Source organism: Hetaerina americana, unplaced genomic scaffold, assembly GCF_022747635.1.
Source record: "Hetaerina americana unplaced genomic scaffold, ioHetAmer1.1.p SCAF_9, whole genome shotgun sequence".
NCBI classification, from domain to species: domain Eukaryota; kingdom Metazoa; phylum Arthropoda; class Insecta; order Odonata; family Calopterygidae; genus Hetaerina; species Hetaerina americana.
Genome location: NW_027287538.1, coordinates 11,937,299 through 11,953,480, shown reverse-complemented (window position 1 = coordinate 11,953,480; position 16,182 = coordinate 11,937,299). Strand labels below are relative to the sequence as shown.

Below are 16,182 nucleotides of genomic sequence, written 5' to 3'. Positions count from 1 at the left end.
TTGGATTAAGACTAGCGTCGGAAGGGCCCGTGTTAGTCTTCGGTTCCCTCCCTTTCGGGGGACCCCGAAGCGTCATTTAGGGGCTTTCACTTAATCGAGCCAAGTGAAATTCGGTAGCGGTCGCAATGGAGAAGGAGTGGTGTGCCGTGCCAATTTGGTTGCAAATTGAACATGACCCACCTCGTTCGACTAAAAAATATATTTACATGCACATCCGGCTCACAAATATACGTTAACTCCGTGCATCACTCCCAAAGATTCGAAGGTGATCCCTTTTTTACATTTGCACTGTATCTGAGATGGACTTGCAAAAATTAGTCGTTGAGGAATACACTTGGGTCCGAAGAAGAGAGATTGTCTCTTTCTTTCATCACATAGCACTCCTCTCGTGTTTAAACCTTGATGAGAAGCCAAACCTAAGAATCCAGAAAAATATATATATATATACGAGGGTCATCCGGAAAGTAGTACCCGTTCGTGAAATAAAGACACAAAAGTAAATATTAACAAACATAAAAAATTTTATTTGAAAGAGGATACTTTAAACTACTTCTCAACATAATCTCCAAGCAAATTAAGGCATTTAACGTGTGACAAGTTTCTGTATTCCTGCTGCATAGTCCTTCGCCGCCAGCTCATTGAGATACGCGAGGGACCCATCTTGCACAAATTTTTGCATAATGCAGATGGTGTTTAACAATTTCATGAACAATTGTTCGAGAAACATTGGGAAAATGCTCACAGATGTCATCAATTGTGACGCGCCGATCGTTCCTCACGAATTCGTCAACTGAGCTCACCAGTTGGTCTGTAATGACAGACGGTCTCCCCGAACGCTCATCGTCGTGTGTGTTCCCCCTCCCCATGTTGAAGTTGCGACACCACCGCCGAACAGACGACTCGTCCATTACATTGTCTCCATACACCTCCTTTAATTGGCGATGAATATCACTTGGGCGAACGTTTCTTGCATTGAGGAATTTAATCACTGCCCTCACTTCACAACTGGCGGCGTTCTCAATTTTTTTAAACATTGTAAACAATCACAGAAACAACACAGGCAATGCTAGCGTCACGCAACTTGGCTCAGAGAAGGCAGACAAGCCACTGAAGCTATCTGACCTCGTCCAGCGGCTACTCGCGTCGTCAGCACTTCATGCGGCACGAACGGGTACTACTTTCCGGATGACCCTCGTGTGTGTATATATATATATATAAAATATCTTCGAAATGGAACGCTCTTCGGCGACACACAAATATATAAAAACACAGATGTAGATTTTTAGAATATAGAGACACAAAGAAAGGACACTCACAATTTGTTATTTAACGTTTCGACAGCACGGCTGTCGTCTTCAGAATGGTCGCCATTCTGAAGACGACAGCCGTGCTGTCGAAACGTTAAATAACAAATTGTGAGTGTCCTTTCTTTGTGTCTCTATATTCTAAAAATCTACATCTGTGTTTTTATATATTTATATATATATATATATATATATATATATACTGGGCACCTTCAGCTCCACCCAAGCTATGTGATTTTTCGGGTACCAGGTCTTCCTGGGAAACCATAACTGGCACAGGGAAAGGAACTGGCCCCACTACCCTAATGTGTGAATTTTCACACGCCGTCGGGCTTAGTACTGGGTGATCTCACCATCACCTACTAAACCGACCTTCGGGTTGATTACTGTGTTTATGGTTATATATATATATATATATATATATATATATATATATATATATATATACATACACCCACATACATACCGCACACACCTTAAATGAATGCTTCTGATTTTACAAGGATAGAAAGTATTCACGATTCATGATCATCATGTATCATGAGTATTCATGATTCATGAGAGACTCTTTGGGGATAGAGTGTTTCGTGGTGCATTTTCATGTGGTAGTGATGTTTCAATTTCTTGCTTGTTGTGTCCTGGCTTCCGTGTTGGTTTAAGGTGTTGTAGAATGTCTTTCGTGCTGCATCATGGGGTGCAGTTTTTTAGTTGTTTTGCGGTATATGTGTTTGCATGAGTGTTGGATGAAGGGATTTTTGCATGAGTGTGTGCGCTGCTGTGGGTGTAATTTTCCGTGTTGTTTTTTTTGCATGTGGTATTTTTCTTTTTTACGGTTGGTGACCTAACACCCCCCGCCACACGCCCTTGCGGCGGCTTGCGGGGTATTATGTAGATGTAGATGTAGATGATCTAATTATTATTCGTCAATTGTGCATCAAACACAGAGCTTGAGTTTTCAATGTACTAATTACCAAGCTTTAGTATGCCATGCATCAGTTCTTCCCTAACACGATGAGAGTTCCATTTACCCCTGATACTATCATATGTATCATACTTTAAACTGTGACCTAGATATTAAAACGATATTAAACGATGTCTTGTGACTTCCATTTGGTTGGTTGACGGATAAAACATTTTCACGCCAAAAAGAAAAAAACAGCTATGTAAATTCCACTTAATATTTTTCATTTTACGGCCAAGGTTTTCATACAGGTACTTTTTCGAACTTTAACCATCAATATAAGAGGTCTATCCAATAAATACGCGAACTGGTGCAATTTGGCGGCCATGACGCGGACGCCCAATAGTGGCGCTAGTTGCCTGAGACCCAATGACCCGTCTGTGCTTGATTCGAGTCGAATAGTCGAGCTGTGCGTATGGTGCCAGTTATGTCAGTTTTTGTTGCCCTTGTTTTCACAGCCTGTCGAAAATGAAAATTGACGAAATTATGGAGCAAAGAATCAACATACAGTTTTTGGTGCATTGCGGTAAAAGTTCGAAAATTAAAGTCAAAATCAAAGTCATGCTCCTTATTTTCTTTGATGTCGAAGGCGTTTTTCATCATTAATTTTTTCCTGAAGGACAAACAGTAAATGCTGATTTCTACCTTACAATTTTTGGGCGTTTGAGAGATCGTGTGCGTCGTATGCGACCAAATTTGACTCAAGGCGATAGATGGATCCTTCACCATGACAATGCACCTGCACATTCAGCATTGACTGTTCGCCAGTTCCTGGCAAAGAATTCAATCACCATCCTTGATCATCCTCCTTATTCGCCAGATCTCGCCCACTTAGACTTTTCCCTATTCCCAAAATGCAAATATGCGATGAGGGGACATATCACTGGGAAGATGTGGGAAGACACAATGAAGCAAGAAACGACGAGAAAACAAAATAGCCTAACTGCCGAGGACTTCAAAGGGTGCTTTAAACAGTGGAATAGAGAAGATGGAATAAGTGCACGGCAACGAATGGAGAGTACTAGGAAACCATGGATCATGGAGTAGGACTAAGAAACCATGGATCACGGATGAGATGATTACAAAGATGGATGAGAGGAGAAAATGGAAGAATGTAAATATAAAGACAGGCAAAATCAAGTACAAAGAGTTAAATAATAAACTGACACGGACAAAAAATAAAGCAAAAGAAGCATGGTGGAAGATGCAGTGCGAGGATATGGAAAGTTTGTAGAGGAAGGATGAAATTGGTGCGCTGTAGAGCAAAGTTAAATTTTTATCAAAAAGTAAGAAGGGAAGTACCATACAAACAGTTAGAGATAAGGCGGGTAAGACGATAGTTGACACAGGAATGATCCAAGAGAGATGGAAGGAATATATAGAAGAACTGTACAGTAAAGAACTTACACCAACAAAGTTAGACATAGAATAGGAACATGACGTAGAGAGAGATAGCTTAGGTCCAGGCATACTGGATGATGAGTTAGAAAGGGCATTAAGGGAGATGAAACTACTCGTATATAAGGCCGTGGGGGTGGATAACATTCCTGCGGAACTAATCAAATGTTTAGGCAAATGTGGGAGAAAGAGAGGATATGGGCTGATTCGTAGTATCTATGAGGAAGGAACCTGGCCGGAAGACTGTGAGATCAGTTTTAGTTCCTATTCCGAAAAAGGTAAATGCTACATCATGTGAGGACTACAGGACAATAAGTTTGATATCCCACGCAGCTTAAGTTGTTCTAAGAGTCATCATCAAAATGATAGAGTATAGGGCAAATGACTACTTAGAGGATGATTAGTTTGGGTCTAGGAAGGGGAGAGGTACGCGTGATGCCATTGCAGTAATGAGATTATTAATCGAGAGGAATATAGAACACAACCAGGAGGTATTTGCCTGTTTCGTAGATTTCGAAAAAGCGTTTGATAGAGTGCATTGGGGAAAACTAATGAGTTTTCTGAGGAAAATAGGAATAGATTGGAGGGAAAGGAGGCTAATCCGCAACCTGTACATGTCTCAGACTGCTCAGGTGCGGGTGGGAAACGGGGAGTCAGGATGGGCAGTGTTAGGAAGGGGTGTAAGGCAGGGTTGCCCATTATCACCGTTGCTGTTCAACCTGTATGCAGAGGAAATGATCAAAGAGGCATGGGAAGAACTCGAGGTAGGAATGAAAGTGGGCGTGGAATTCGTAAAATCAGTTAGGTTTGCTGATGACCAAGCTTTAGTCTTGTCAGTCAGCCAAGGGGCTGCAAGCATTGCTGAGTGAATTGGAAATTCAGTGCGACAGGTATGGGATGAGAATCAATTTTATTAAAACAAAAGTTATGTGATTTTTCAGAAAGAAAAAGAATAAGCTAAAACTGTAGCAGGTAGAAATGTTTACGTATCTCGGAATTGTTTCGGACCAACACGGTCAAGAGTATGGACTTAAGGAGAAGAATTGCGCTAGGCAAAGAGGCTTTCGCAAGGAGGAGGGTATCTGACAATTCCCAGAGATGATGAAGATGACGGGGACACTGAGTTAGGATATTAAGAAAAGACTCGTGAAAACTTTGATATGGAGAGTAGCTTTGTGCGGCGCGGAAACGTGGTCGTTGAAGCAGGAGGATAGACGTAGACTGGAGGCTTTTTAAATGTGGGTGCGGAGAAGAATGGAGAAGGTGAAATGGACAGAGAAGAAAACAAATGAGGAAGTACTTGGTATGGTGGGCGAAGAGAGGGGTTTGTTGGGAGAAATCTTGTGGAGGCAGGAAAAGTGGATGAAGGGTATTGATCGTCAGTGGGATGTTGAAGACTGTAATAAAGGGGAGAATGTTAGGCAAACGAGGAAAGGGCAGGAGCGGGATGTTTGACGGGATGAAGGGAGGAAGAAGGTACTCAGAGATGAAGAGGGACCTGATGTAGAGTAGGATGATGGATTTAATTTTGTTAGGAGCCACAAAATATTTATTTGGTAGTTGTGTCCATTTAATGCCTACTTTAACCGGTAGATTACTTAATAATAATAATGTCAAATGCGTGGGGAAGGTGTCAGGCAAGAAGATTTCCTAACGTGCAATGATCTCCTTATCGAAAGAGTAATGGAAATAGACAATAAGTTTAATTCGACTTGCCGCAAGAGCAGTACTGAGACTCATCAACAAACATTCAAATAATAGTACAAGGAACTACACTGTCGAAGTTTGTCCTTATTCAAGGAAAAGGAACATATCACTCTTTTGCATTAATGAGACCATCAACGGAAAGGAAAATGTAACATGATCGGAATGGCTTCTTACGCTTCATTGATTATGAGAAGGCTTTTGAATTCCCAGAGATGATGAAGCTGAAGTGACGCAGAATAGAAAAGAAGACTTGAGGTTTATTATTAGGATCCAAGAGCAAATGTAATGTTAGCGCCGGGAGAAGGTAGGGACGCAAGACTGGGTTTTCCTTTCGTGCCCTATCGCTGATACTTTTTAGAATGATGAGGAATCATCAGGGTGGCATGAGAACCTCTTAACTTGGAAATAAAAGTGCGCGACGAAATAATTGAATCGAATCGGAAGATGATTATGCAAGAGGTGGTTATGCAGGTGACTGCAGTTGCCCTTCTTAAAATATGTCGTCCAATAGGAAAACATTTATAAATTGCCAGAGACCCAATCAAAGATGCAAGTCTATTGCACATCCTAAAGGAGTTCGAATGTGATGACACACGATCTTCCGGACGCTACACTGTGAAAAACGACGCGTGTTGACTACAACTGACTACGTGAAAACGTAACTCGTGATTTAATAAGTCCCGGGACTTATTGAACGGAATATATTTTGGGATGTGCGAGGTATAATTCAAATCGACAACATTGAAAGGAGAAAATCTATCAATAGCGACTATTACAATGAGTTATTGCTGCCTTTGAAAGACGAAATCGCAATACGAGTAAAACGACCGCACACGATGAAGAAAAAATCATCTTTCATCGAGAAAATGCACCACAGTGCCACAAATCAATGAAAAAAATGGTCAAATTGGACGAGATGGGCTTCAATCTGCTTCCCCACCCACCACACGTACTCTCCATATCCAGCCCCCAGCGACAACTGGCTGTTTGCTGTGGTCTCAAGAAGATGCTCCAGGGAGAAATATTTGGCTCGAATGAGGAAGTAATCGCTGCAACTGAAGCTCATTTTAAGGACAAGAAAGGCAAATCATTTTACAAGCATGGTATCGTAAAGTTAGAAAAGCATTGGAATGATTGTATAGCTCTTGAAGGTGATTATGTTGATGAATAAAACTGAATTTTGCGAAACAAATATTGTTTTCTTAGTTAGTCCCGGTGGTTACTGAACGATGGGTTAATGTCGGCCAAAATGACTTATTTGTAAAAATTAGCTCTCAGGTAAACATATTTTAAAACTTTCAAAGATTCAGTCGAGTGGCCAATTATTAAGTTATAATTAATCTAACGGAATGATAATTGTCCCCTATAACCGCCGAAAGAAACCGCGCTCCTAGAGAGCGGAGAACGCTATGGAGTTCACCTCAAGCTTAAGCAGCCACTTTTCCCATTTTTATAAAAATAAATTGGTCCCATAAAGTCACCTCATAGAGATACCACATTTTCTGTGGAGGCAACTTAGTCAAATACCTCCCCGGACCTGTGAGTCCGTATTTCGTCGTTTGTTTACTCTCGCTGTTGATGGAAATCTGCGACAAACTTCGAACAGAGTGATTTTCAACCGAGCGCAGAAGACACGATTTGTTTGACAATATTTGGAACGTAGTCGGCAGCTTTGTACGCCAGTAATTAACCCACTAGGCTCTTCTGACGATTCTAATTGCGACGAGTTTGCTCATCGTCAAAATGAATGAGAAAGTTTAAGCCGCGGAATCACGTGGGGCAAAGAGTAATTAACTCAACAGAGTAGACAAAAAACAGGATGAGCGAACCGGAGCGAGAAGCAAGTTGGAATGGCATTCAGGACACCGCAAATGAAAAAGGTCAGGTTAAACGGCTTGTAGGTAGGAGTCATAGCTGCTGCTATTGAGTTTCATGAGGAACAAGGCTTACCTTCGCGGATAGATTTCATTTAAACGACACGTTTCGTAAAGACTGAATTTTAAACGATGAATAGATATAAAAAATGTAACCATGCTATTGAATTTCAATAAAATGGAAGATCTATTGATAGAGTTTATTTCTTCGACCATTTTTTTTTCGATAACTAGAAGATAAGAATGAACTTCTAGTGCTTCAACCGACTAACCGTTTGAAGCTCGAATAGAAGCACGTATTCAGACTATATTTTGACACGAAAATCATACATTACAGCAACACACTGCCGTTGGAAGACAAGGAAACGCTTCAAATTGAACTAAACCAAGAGTATCCCAAGGCCAAGCGCAAAAAGCAAGTTGGCGCTCAAACTGCCGCGAAAGTGCGTTACGAGGAGATGTGATAAGATTGGGAGGAGTGCCCGGGCCGTGTTGGGTCACGGTTGCAGCCCCTGGAATGTGAACTTCAGGGTCTAGAGTAAACTCACTTTGGGACATCATCTTTGAGAAAAACAAATTTTCCTCGGACAAAACGAAGGAATCTGAACACAATTTTGTCCAGATTAGCCATTCTGCTTAAAAGAAGCATTTCACATACGAAACCAAAGAAATGTTGCATGGCAACTATTTAAAAAGGCGGCAGTAGTGTTATAGATCACTAAGGAAGGTTCAATAATAATTACTAAAGAAATGAATCACATTTCACACGTTATATTTGGAAAATAGTTTAACTCGCCGCATCGCTCCCTTGGACGTGGAAGCATACGCGGAACCAATATACGTATTACACACCATAAACGATGAATCCTAAGGTTTGCACCAATGGGGAACACAAAACCCGGAAACACAATGAAATCGAAGATATATAATGAAAAATAAAAATGAATGCTTCAAGATAAAGACAACATTGAAAGGAACGAAAGAAATACGAGAAATGGTAGATGTTGCAATAGATGTAATGGTCGTATTAATGGCATATTAGCGTCTGTTCCACATTTGATTAATAAGAATGATTAACACTAGAGAAGGTTAAGCACATGAAACACGAAACAATAATTGTTCTAAATGATCATCCGTGTTAATAATTATTTTATCACATATATGCTTAGGAATTAATTCAAAATTTTCCGGATTCTCTCCCCCGAAACCACAAAAAATGCTTTATTTTCAACAAATGCATAAACAACATTAAGTATTTACATAATATGTTTTATTTATATTTAATCAGTATGAGAATAAAAAAATCACTACGCGCCTGCCACTGATTCTCTGGCATAGAATCGCGAAGTTCTCATCCACTTGCATCTAATTATAAGTAAAAATCTTGGGTATCCCTTAGATAGTCATCCAAGAAACGAAGGCTCAGGACTGGTTGCGAGAATTAATACGCATAGCAGTGCTGCTATGTCTGTCTGGAAATGGGTTTGAGTTCGCAATGACGTTGACTCGAATCACACACTTGGCTTAAGGTGGTACGTGAATTAAGGAGAAATAGAAAGGATTGGAGGGCTATAGTTATTGTATCATAATCGTGCACACTGTGTTCATTGTCCAAGGGGTTAAAAGCCAACGTTTATACACAAAGGCGTTTTACTTGGATAACTTCCAAGAACTACGGTAGATGCCGCTTCAGTTCTATTAACGAAGCTATCCGCTGATGTGCATTAAAATTTAGTATTTGATTCCCTAAAATTGGCTCTTGCAGAATCTCCCAAAGTTTTTTGCATATACTCGTATTTGACTTACGAAAATCATTTTACTGTTATTATTATGAGCGATATATTATTACTATTAATAAATGAGTGGCCATATTTAAACGAAATACAGAGTAAACCCCGAAATAAGGTCAGAAATGGACACTCATTATCGTCAACATGTATGTATGCACAATAAACCATTTATGAAATGAAAGACGGGTTCAAAGTTTGCGAGGGGAATGATAGTTGAGCGATTCTCATGTTGAGATGTTCTGATGATATTGCTCCCACAGATGACAGAGAAGAGAAACTAGAGCAATGTTGAGGGTTGTTATGTTGAGAGCAATGGAGGAAATATTGATTAAATTAGAATAATAATATGCAAATCGAAAACTTGGGTGTTGAAATTTAACTGGAATAGGAGTGTCGAAACGTTAACAACTAGGGTATGAGGTTCTGGACTGATTTAACGACTATATTCAACAGATTCAGGCGAGATGTAGTGGAAGTTCGTCATTATGAGAAAAAAATTGGCACTTTTCCGCAGATATATTTGTAACGCACAACTCGTTTCAGTTCATCAAGCCATCTTCAGGTACAAGACAAGACTCAAATTGAAATACATCATATTTATATGAAATTGATGAAGGGAGGGGGGAGAAGAGAGTGAGGAGTAAGGTAGGCGGGGACAAAGAGGGGAAATATGGAAAACCCAACAAAACAGAGAAACTAAAGAAATGGAGAAGTAAAAAGGGGGTGGAGATAAGCACTTAGTGGTCATGATTGAGAGGACGGTTGCAGGTAGGAAGGAGGGAAGAATAAAGAAGGGTTAAGCGGGAAGGAGACATGGAAGGGATAGAGGGATGAGATATAAGCAATTCTAAGAAGGACATCATTATCATGGAAGGGTTGTTCGACCCATACTGAAAGTGGAGGTTAGGGGGTGATTAGATGGGAAATACGAGAAGGGTGGAGTCAATAGGAGAGATGGAGTTTAACTTTTTGCTGTACAAATGGGATTTTGAGGAGAGGAGAGTGGTTTATAAAAATGTTGTCGTTTAAAAAGACATTAATATTTAATTCAGCAATGTCAAGTTGCTCTAAAATATCAAGTCTTTTGCCCTTATTTTCGAAGTGTAGTGTGATTCAACGAGTTCTGTTAACCGTAGGAGTTGGAGAAGTTAAGGTGATAAAACCACAAAGGTCGACGAGGCAAGAATGATTACACGACAAGAAATATTTCCTTGATAATAGAAGATTCTGATCCGTAAAAGCAAAGGAATCGATAAGAATAAAAACTTTCACGAAGACCTACTGATAATGAGGTTTCAGGAAAATCGTTAAAATGATATATTGCAACAAGATTTCAAACGCGAACCTTTTGAACAGAGTTACAGAATGGCAAATTCTGTGGAATACAAAACGGTTAGGTGAAAAATTATGATGACGGAGCTTATAATGAGATACCAAGGTCTGCTCGAACACAACAATTAAGGGCCCAGGGGACAACTCGTACAGCGGAGTCACACCAGGGAGCCCGAGACGGGGAGCTGAAGAGCGATAGACACACAAAGAATAAGTTAACGAAGAAGTATGCATCTTCAATGCGATCAAGGCAACGTACGGGAACTGGTTTCCTCTCCACCATTGCTATCACTTGACCCAGGCTCCTTCAACAAATATTTGTGCTACTTATCTTCTCAAGAGATTTTCGTGATGATAACTGTTAAAGAATATTTCCATATCTTGAACAATGGAAATGAAGTCTAGTCAAATTTGGCCAGACATCAGGTTTTAAAGAGGCATGGGCATGACCGCTGACCATGTCCGACATGTAACTAACTCGAAGCACAACGGTGGGACGATAACAAATCAGAAAATAAGACTAGAGAAAGCATTTTCTCTGATTTAACTCAAAAAATAAAAAAAATAACCTAAATATCCCGAAATTGTACTTACGATAAAACTAGGCGCGGCCAATTTCGTCATTTGATGACAACTGTTTGAATACCATAAATACGTATATTGTTTAAAAATAAATGGTTTCTTAGGTGGCTTTCGGTCCGACTTGCCCTTTTATCCATATCTATCAAAGGAAAAGTTCTTATTGAATGGATGTGTAGCAAATATCTTACTTCTTCATCAATTGAGATTTTTTCACGCATAAACTAAAGCTTTCAACATTAAGGCAATAATGATCACAAATATTGTAACGTTGTCAGTGGTTATGCACGAAATGATTGGTTTCTACAACTCTGTTTTAATTTGAAATTTCATTCTTTCTTCCACTGTACGACGTCCACGCTAAGTGGAAACAATGATGCCACCTACGTAGGAAATTCTCCAGCAGCATAATACAAGTCTATGTTATTTTCATAATCTGCTGTACGCGACTGAGAAACAAAATATAGTGTAATTCACAAGGCAGTGATTGGAATACACGAGGGAAGGCTGAATATTAATGTACCTGTGCTTTTAGACCACAAACAAAATGACCTTCAGAAGCACTTCTGGTGGCATGTGGAAGTAACATTCACCCTCAACACGATTGCGCAGGTTTGAGGTCGTTACATTCATCCAGTGTATTTTGAGAAGCGGAAAAATTCGATGACAGCGCGCTGTTTAACTCGCGTTGACATAGCCCTAGAACAAGTCTCCATACTTCAGCTTCTCGTTATACACTGGATGAATGCAACGGCCTCAAACCAGCGCATGCGTGTTGAGGGGGAATGTTACTTCCATAAGCCACCAGGAGTGCTTCTTAAGGTCATTTTGTTTGTGGTCTACAAGCATGTGTGCATTAGTTGTAAGCCTAACCTCGTACATATGTTATGGGTACACACTGGAAGCGCCTCATTCCAACTGCGTAGTCGGTCTTCCTCATTTTATTCGTCACTTCATCACTTGTTGGCTGGATCACTGCTACGGCAAATCTCCCCTCAAGGTCAGCATCAAGGAGGTATATCCAAATGGTCTTAAAAATCCTTCTTGCGCAGAAGACAATTGATTGTCGGTCAGATTATTGCAAAGAAACTGCACGCTCAGTGAACGATTGAACTCACCAGTCCTTTTTTCCGGGTCCCGGAAGGTGACCTCGTCGAGCACGACGGCGCTGCTGCGGCCCTTGGAGTTGACGGCGAACACGGCCACCCGGAAGGACACCTCCGGCTCGAGGTCGGAGAGCGTGAACGAGGGCCTCTCCGACGTGATGCTCATGAGGGGCCTCTTCCCGTCCCCCTCGTCCGGCTTTGGCTGCCGCGGTTGCGGCTGCGGGTGGTAGAGGCCGTGGTGCTCGGCCGCCGCCGAGGACGTCGAGAAGGACGCGGCGCCGGCGTCGGAGGAGTCTTCGGGGGCGTCGGGGGCCAACGCGGGGGCCTCGGCCTCGAAGGGCGCCCCTTCGGCCGAGTACAGCTCGAGCAGGAATCGCTGCGGGAGTCCGCCGTCGAAGCCCGGGATGCAGCTCACCTCCACCGACGTGCTCGTCTGGTTGAACAGCGTGCAGTTTCGCACCGGGAACGGCTTACCTGTTGAGGCGCACAGGGAGAGGGAAGTGACTCAGCGCGAGCCCCGTTTAATTGACGATTCACGTTCAAATAAGACATTCGGAAAGCATATTTATTTCTGTTGCCATTTATGGAACATTTTTCAAATTGTAAAATGCAGAACTTCCAACAAATATCACGCCACACATTTGAAAACTGAGAACTTTCAAGTAGTAGGTATTGGTAGTTTTGAGGGGAGGCGACCGACAGCTAAGGTCATTTGCGCCATAGGGGATGGACAGGAAAGGATGAAGGGTGGAGAGAAACCCGGCGTCGGCATTAGCCTACTCTTTACGAAAGGCGCCAAGGGGTCCGCAGTTTAACGTCCCATCCGACGGACGGCGTACTCCCTCAAAGTGCCCTCCACAAAGCACCTCAAGTAGGGATCGAGATATCTCTGAAAAATATTCAACACCGCCGGGATTTGAACCCGTGCCCTCAGGTTGGGAGGCCAGTACGTTAGCCCCCGCACCATCTCGATCCCCGAGAACTTTCAACAAATTTCTCAGTTTTCAAATGTGTATTCTGATAGGTTTGGTTGCTCATGGGACTACGATATTCAGGGGCATCGCCTAATTCGACTTAATTTCGGAGGTGGTTATAGATACAATTGTTTTACAAAAGAAAATATCATTGAAAATTTTATTAATTAAATAGAATATATATTTAGAGGAACTTGGAAAAACATCTGCCAATCATTGTCGAGAAAAGTTCAGAATAAAAAGTAGACCGCAACTAAATACAACAACATCGATAACCAAAATTAGGTTCTACCCCTCGCCATTACAGCCGGCGAAAAAACTAAAAATTTAAAAAGAGTTTTACCAAAATGTATTCAACATAATTGATGAAAAATATCGGGTGAATTTAATAGCGAGAGTTTAATAGCTGGCAGGCAAGCAATCCAAGACTTATTTAGTAATAGTCCATCGGTTAAGATAGATTGCTGATAAATTCATGACTGAAGAATGTCTTATCTCTTAACCCCTAATATCGGAAGATACTAAATATCCTGGCACCCTAAGAGGATGATAATTCCATAAGACCCTCGGGTAGAATAAACCATTTCTCAGCTCTACATACGTACATTACCCCCTTACTGTAGTAATTTGTTTTCATTGAAGTGAATTCTCTCCCTTTTTCTCCACAAGTACATTTCAAAAGCTTCCTAGTAACAATCTTGCGTTTGCTTAAATGACCAAGTTCCAAAGTCATGTACATCCGCGTTCTAGATTTTTATTTGAAGAACTATCTTATGAAGTACTTCCTTCAGGTTTTCAATGATTTTATTCCATTTACCCTGGAAATGCATATCGCTTCCTAAATTTGACGATGGCTCTTTTCAAGAAATTTTAGCACATTTAACATTGTTTCAAGAAAAATCTTTCAACTCATTACAACACTTAACGTTTATTGAACAATATGAGTTTAGTAGGCTGTTCTATTACTAAATAAGGGCGGAATTATTGGTTAATGCTTCAAGGACTGAAGCAGAAAGCCTCGACTCGGACAGGCATCAGACATGAACACGTTTCGAGGCAGGTCAGGGGTTGCGCGAGCGAGGTGGGTGGGTACTGACCGGCGGCGACCACCTGGTAGACGCAGGGTGTCCCCTGATGGCCCACGGCGTTCTCCGCCCAGCAGGAGAGCGTGCCGTAGTCGAGGTCGGAGGCGGGTGAATAACGGAGCAGCGAGGCGGTGCCGTTGCTGGAGAAGCGGCCGGGCGCCACGTCCAGCGTCTCCCCGGAGTTGTTGAACTTCCAGCGGAAGGAAGTGGCCGGGGGGTCAGCCTCCACCTCGCACCAGATGTCCACTTCCTCGCTCCTCGACGCTCCCACCACCAGGATCTTCTCGTGGCGACACACGGGGGCGACTGCGAGGGCAGTTGACGAAGAACAGGAAAGTGGTAAGAATGGTTTGGGATTGTATTTCGAATTCCTTCTGTTTTCCTTGTAATACATTCGATCAAATAATACTTTGATACGAATGGAGAGGATAAGTGGTACTTATACAGGTTTTTAGCTATAGAAGTACCATTATATCTGATTTTAACCTGTACTCCCAGCGTTTTCCAATATTATAATATTACTCTTTTAAACTGAATCTGGATGGATTGACTAAATGAATTTTTTTAAATTTTTATTTTAATGATTATTTAGTTCCGTGATTTTACCCAACTTGTGGAAAGAAATTACATTGATATTCTTGTAACCCATAGGAACCTATTTTTGTGTAAATCGGCGTTCATTTCTGACTTTATTGAACACGTATACGCGCTGACAACACATTATTTTCACAGGAGTTTGTATGCATAAAAAACATTTGAATGAAATGCATCTCTACACTCGATAAATCGAGGCCTCCAGAAGTTGGCATCGTAGACTGACAAGGGATGGGTAAGTGATTTACTGAAGGGATTTAACATTAAAAAGAGATGAGTGGAGGGTCCAGCAACCAACTTTTGAAGTTAAATGCCAACTATGCCCAAAAATAAGCAGGAGTCTGTTGGAGCCCTTCGCTTATTCAGTACTCGAAGGACGTACAAAGTACAATTCAAAAGTGAGGTAAATGCCGGATTCCGCAGATCACACTCACACTTGACCCTAAAGTCCAGCGCGTTGCTGACCCCTTCCCCTTCCGCATTGACCGCGGCACACGTGTACTGCCCTCCGCTCGCCCTCGTCACCCTCTGCAGCACCAGACTCTGATTGCTCCGGATGACGCGCGCCGACATGTTGTGGCTCAGCCGAGTCCCCTGTCAACAGGTGGCGAAAACAAAGTTAAAAACCTAACTCCCTCCCTGCACTTCATCTGTTTACCAATAATGCTAACACAAAAAAACACTCTCGAATAAGTTGGTAAATACCCCACTTGTCATTGTAGCCCATTGGGTAGTGCGTACGGCTTCCGATTGGAGGACTGGGTTCGATTTCGGATGACGCCTCTGGAAATTTTCAGATTCATGCAATGCCACAGACCCATGCTGTTGTATAGGGAACGCCATTTGAGAGAATTTCACACGCCGTTCGGGTTAGTTCAACATGAATTCTAGACTCATCTGTCAAATTAATCTTCAGGTTGACTACCGTGTTATAATCCATTTAACAAATATTTTCTCTAAAATCAATGAGTCGTACAATACGAGAGGAAGCTCAATGAATAATGCTACATTTCTCTAATTATGTCTCACGCTCCCACCACACAATGCAATTCTTAAATATTTCAGTGTTTATTGTAATCATACCTTTTTTGGGCTTTTACGCAAGCAAGCAGACTAGCTAGTTTTCTACCGGAAGATTTCCTTCGAAAATTAAAAACACCAGGTTATCAAAAGTGGGAGAAATAACATGAGAGTTAAATAAATGTTTCACTATCAACCAAAAGGTGCTGGCTGTAAATGTGCATTATTGGCGAGGAACACCGTTAGTTGGCCATGTTATGGTCCTATAGTAAAATGTGTGAATGACACCGAATACCGAGTAGAAGGATGCTACCGCGTCGTACTATTAACTTAGTGAGGAGCCACAGAAAAGACGTTACCATTTTTCAATTTCAGATAAAAGACAATTGACTTCTAGGAAGTTTGAAACAATGGCCACCTACCGAGGCAACGCTATTATCTTAATTTAACGTCCATAA

At 41.5% G+C, this 16,182-nt stretch overlaps 1 protein-coding gene across 1 annotated transcript in view; it reads right to left on the bottom strand.

Annotated features, from left to right (window-relative positions):
* Positions 1-16,182, bottom strand: part of LOC139699009 (neural cell adhesion molecule 1-like) — an 87,856-nt gene that overhangs the window by 13,191 nt on the left and 58,483 nt on the right. Inside the window, exons 8-10 of the mRNA XM_071598005.1 lie at positions 15,139-15,298; positions 14,123-14,416; positions 12,064-12,525 (exon numbers count right to left, since the gene is read on the bottom strand). Of these exons, the coding sequence (XP_071454106.1) occupies positions 12,064-12,525; positions 14,123-14,416; positions 15,139-15,298 (916 nt within the window). The remainder of the gene's footprint in view (positions 1-12,063; positions 12,526-14,122; positions 14,417-15,138; positions 15,299-16,182) is intronic.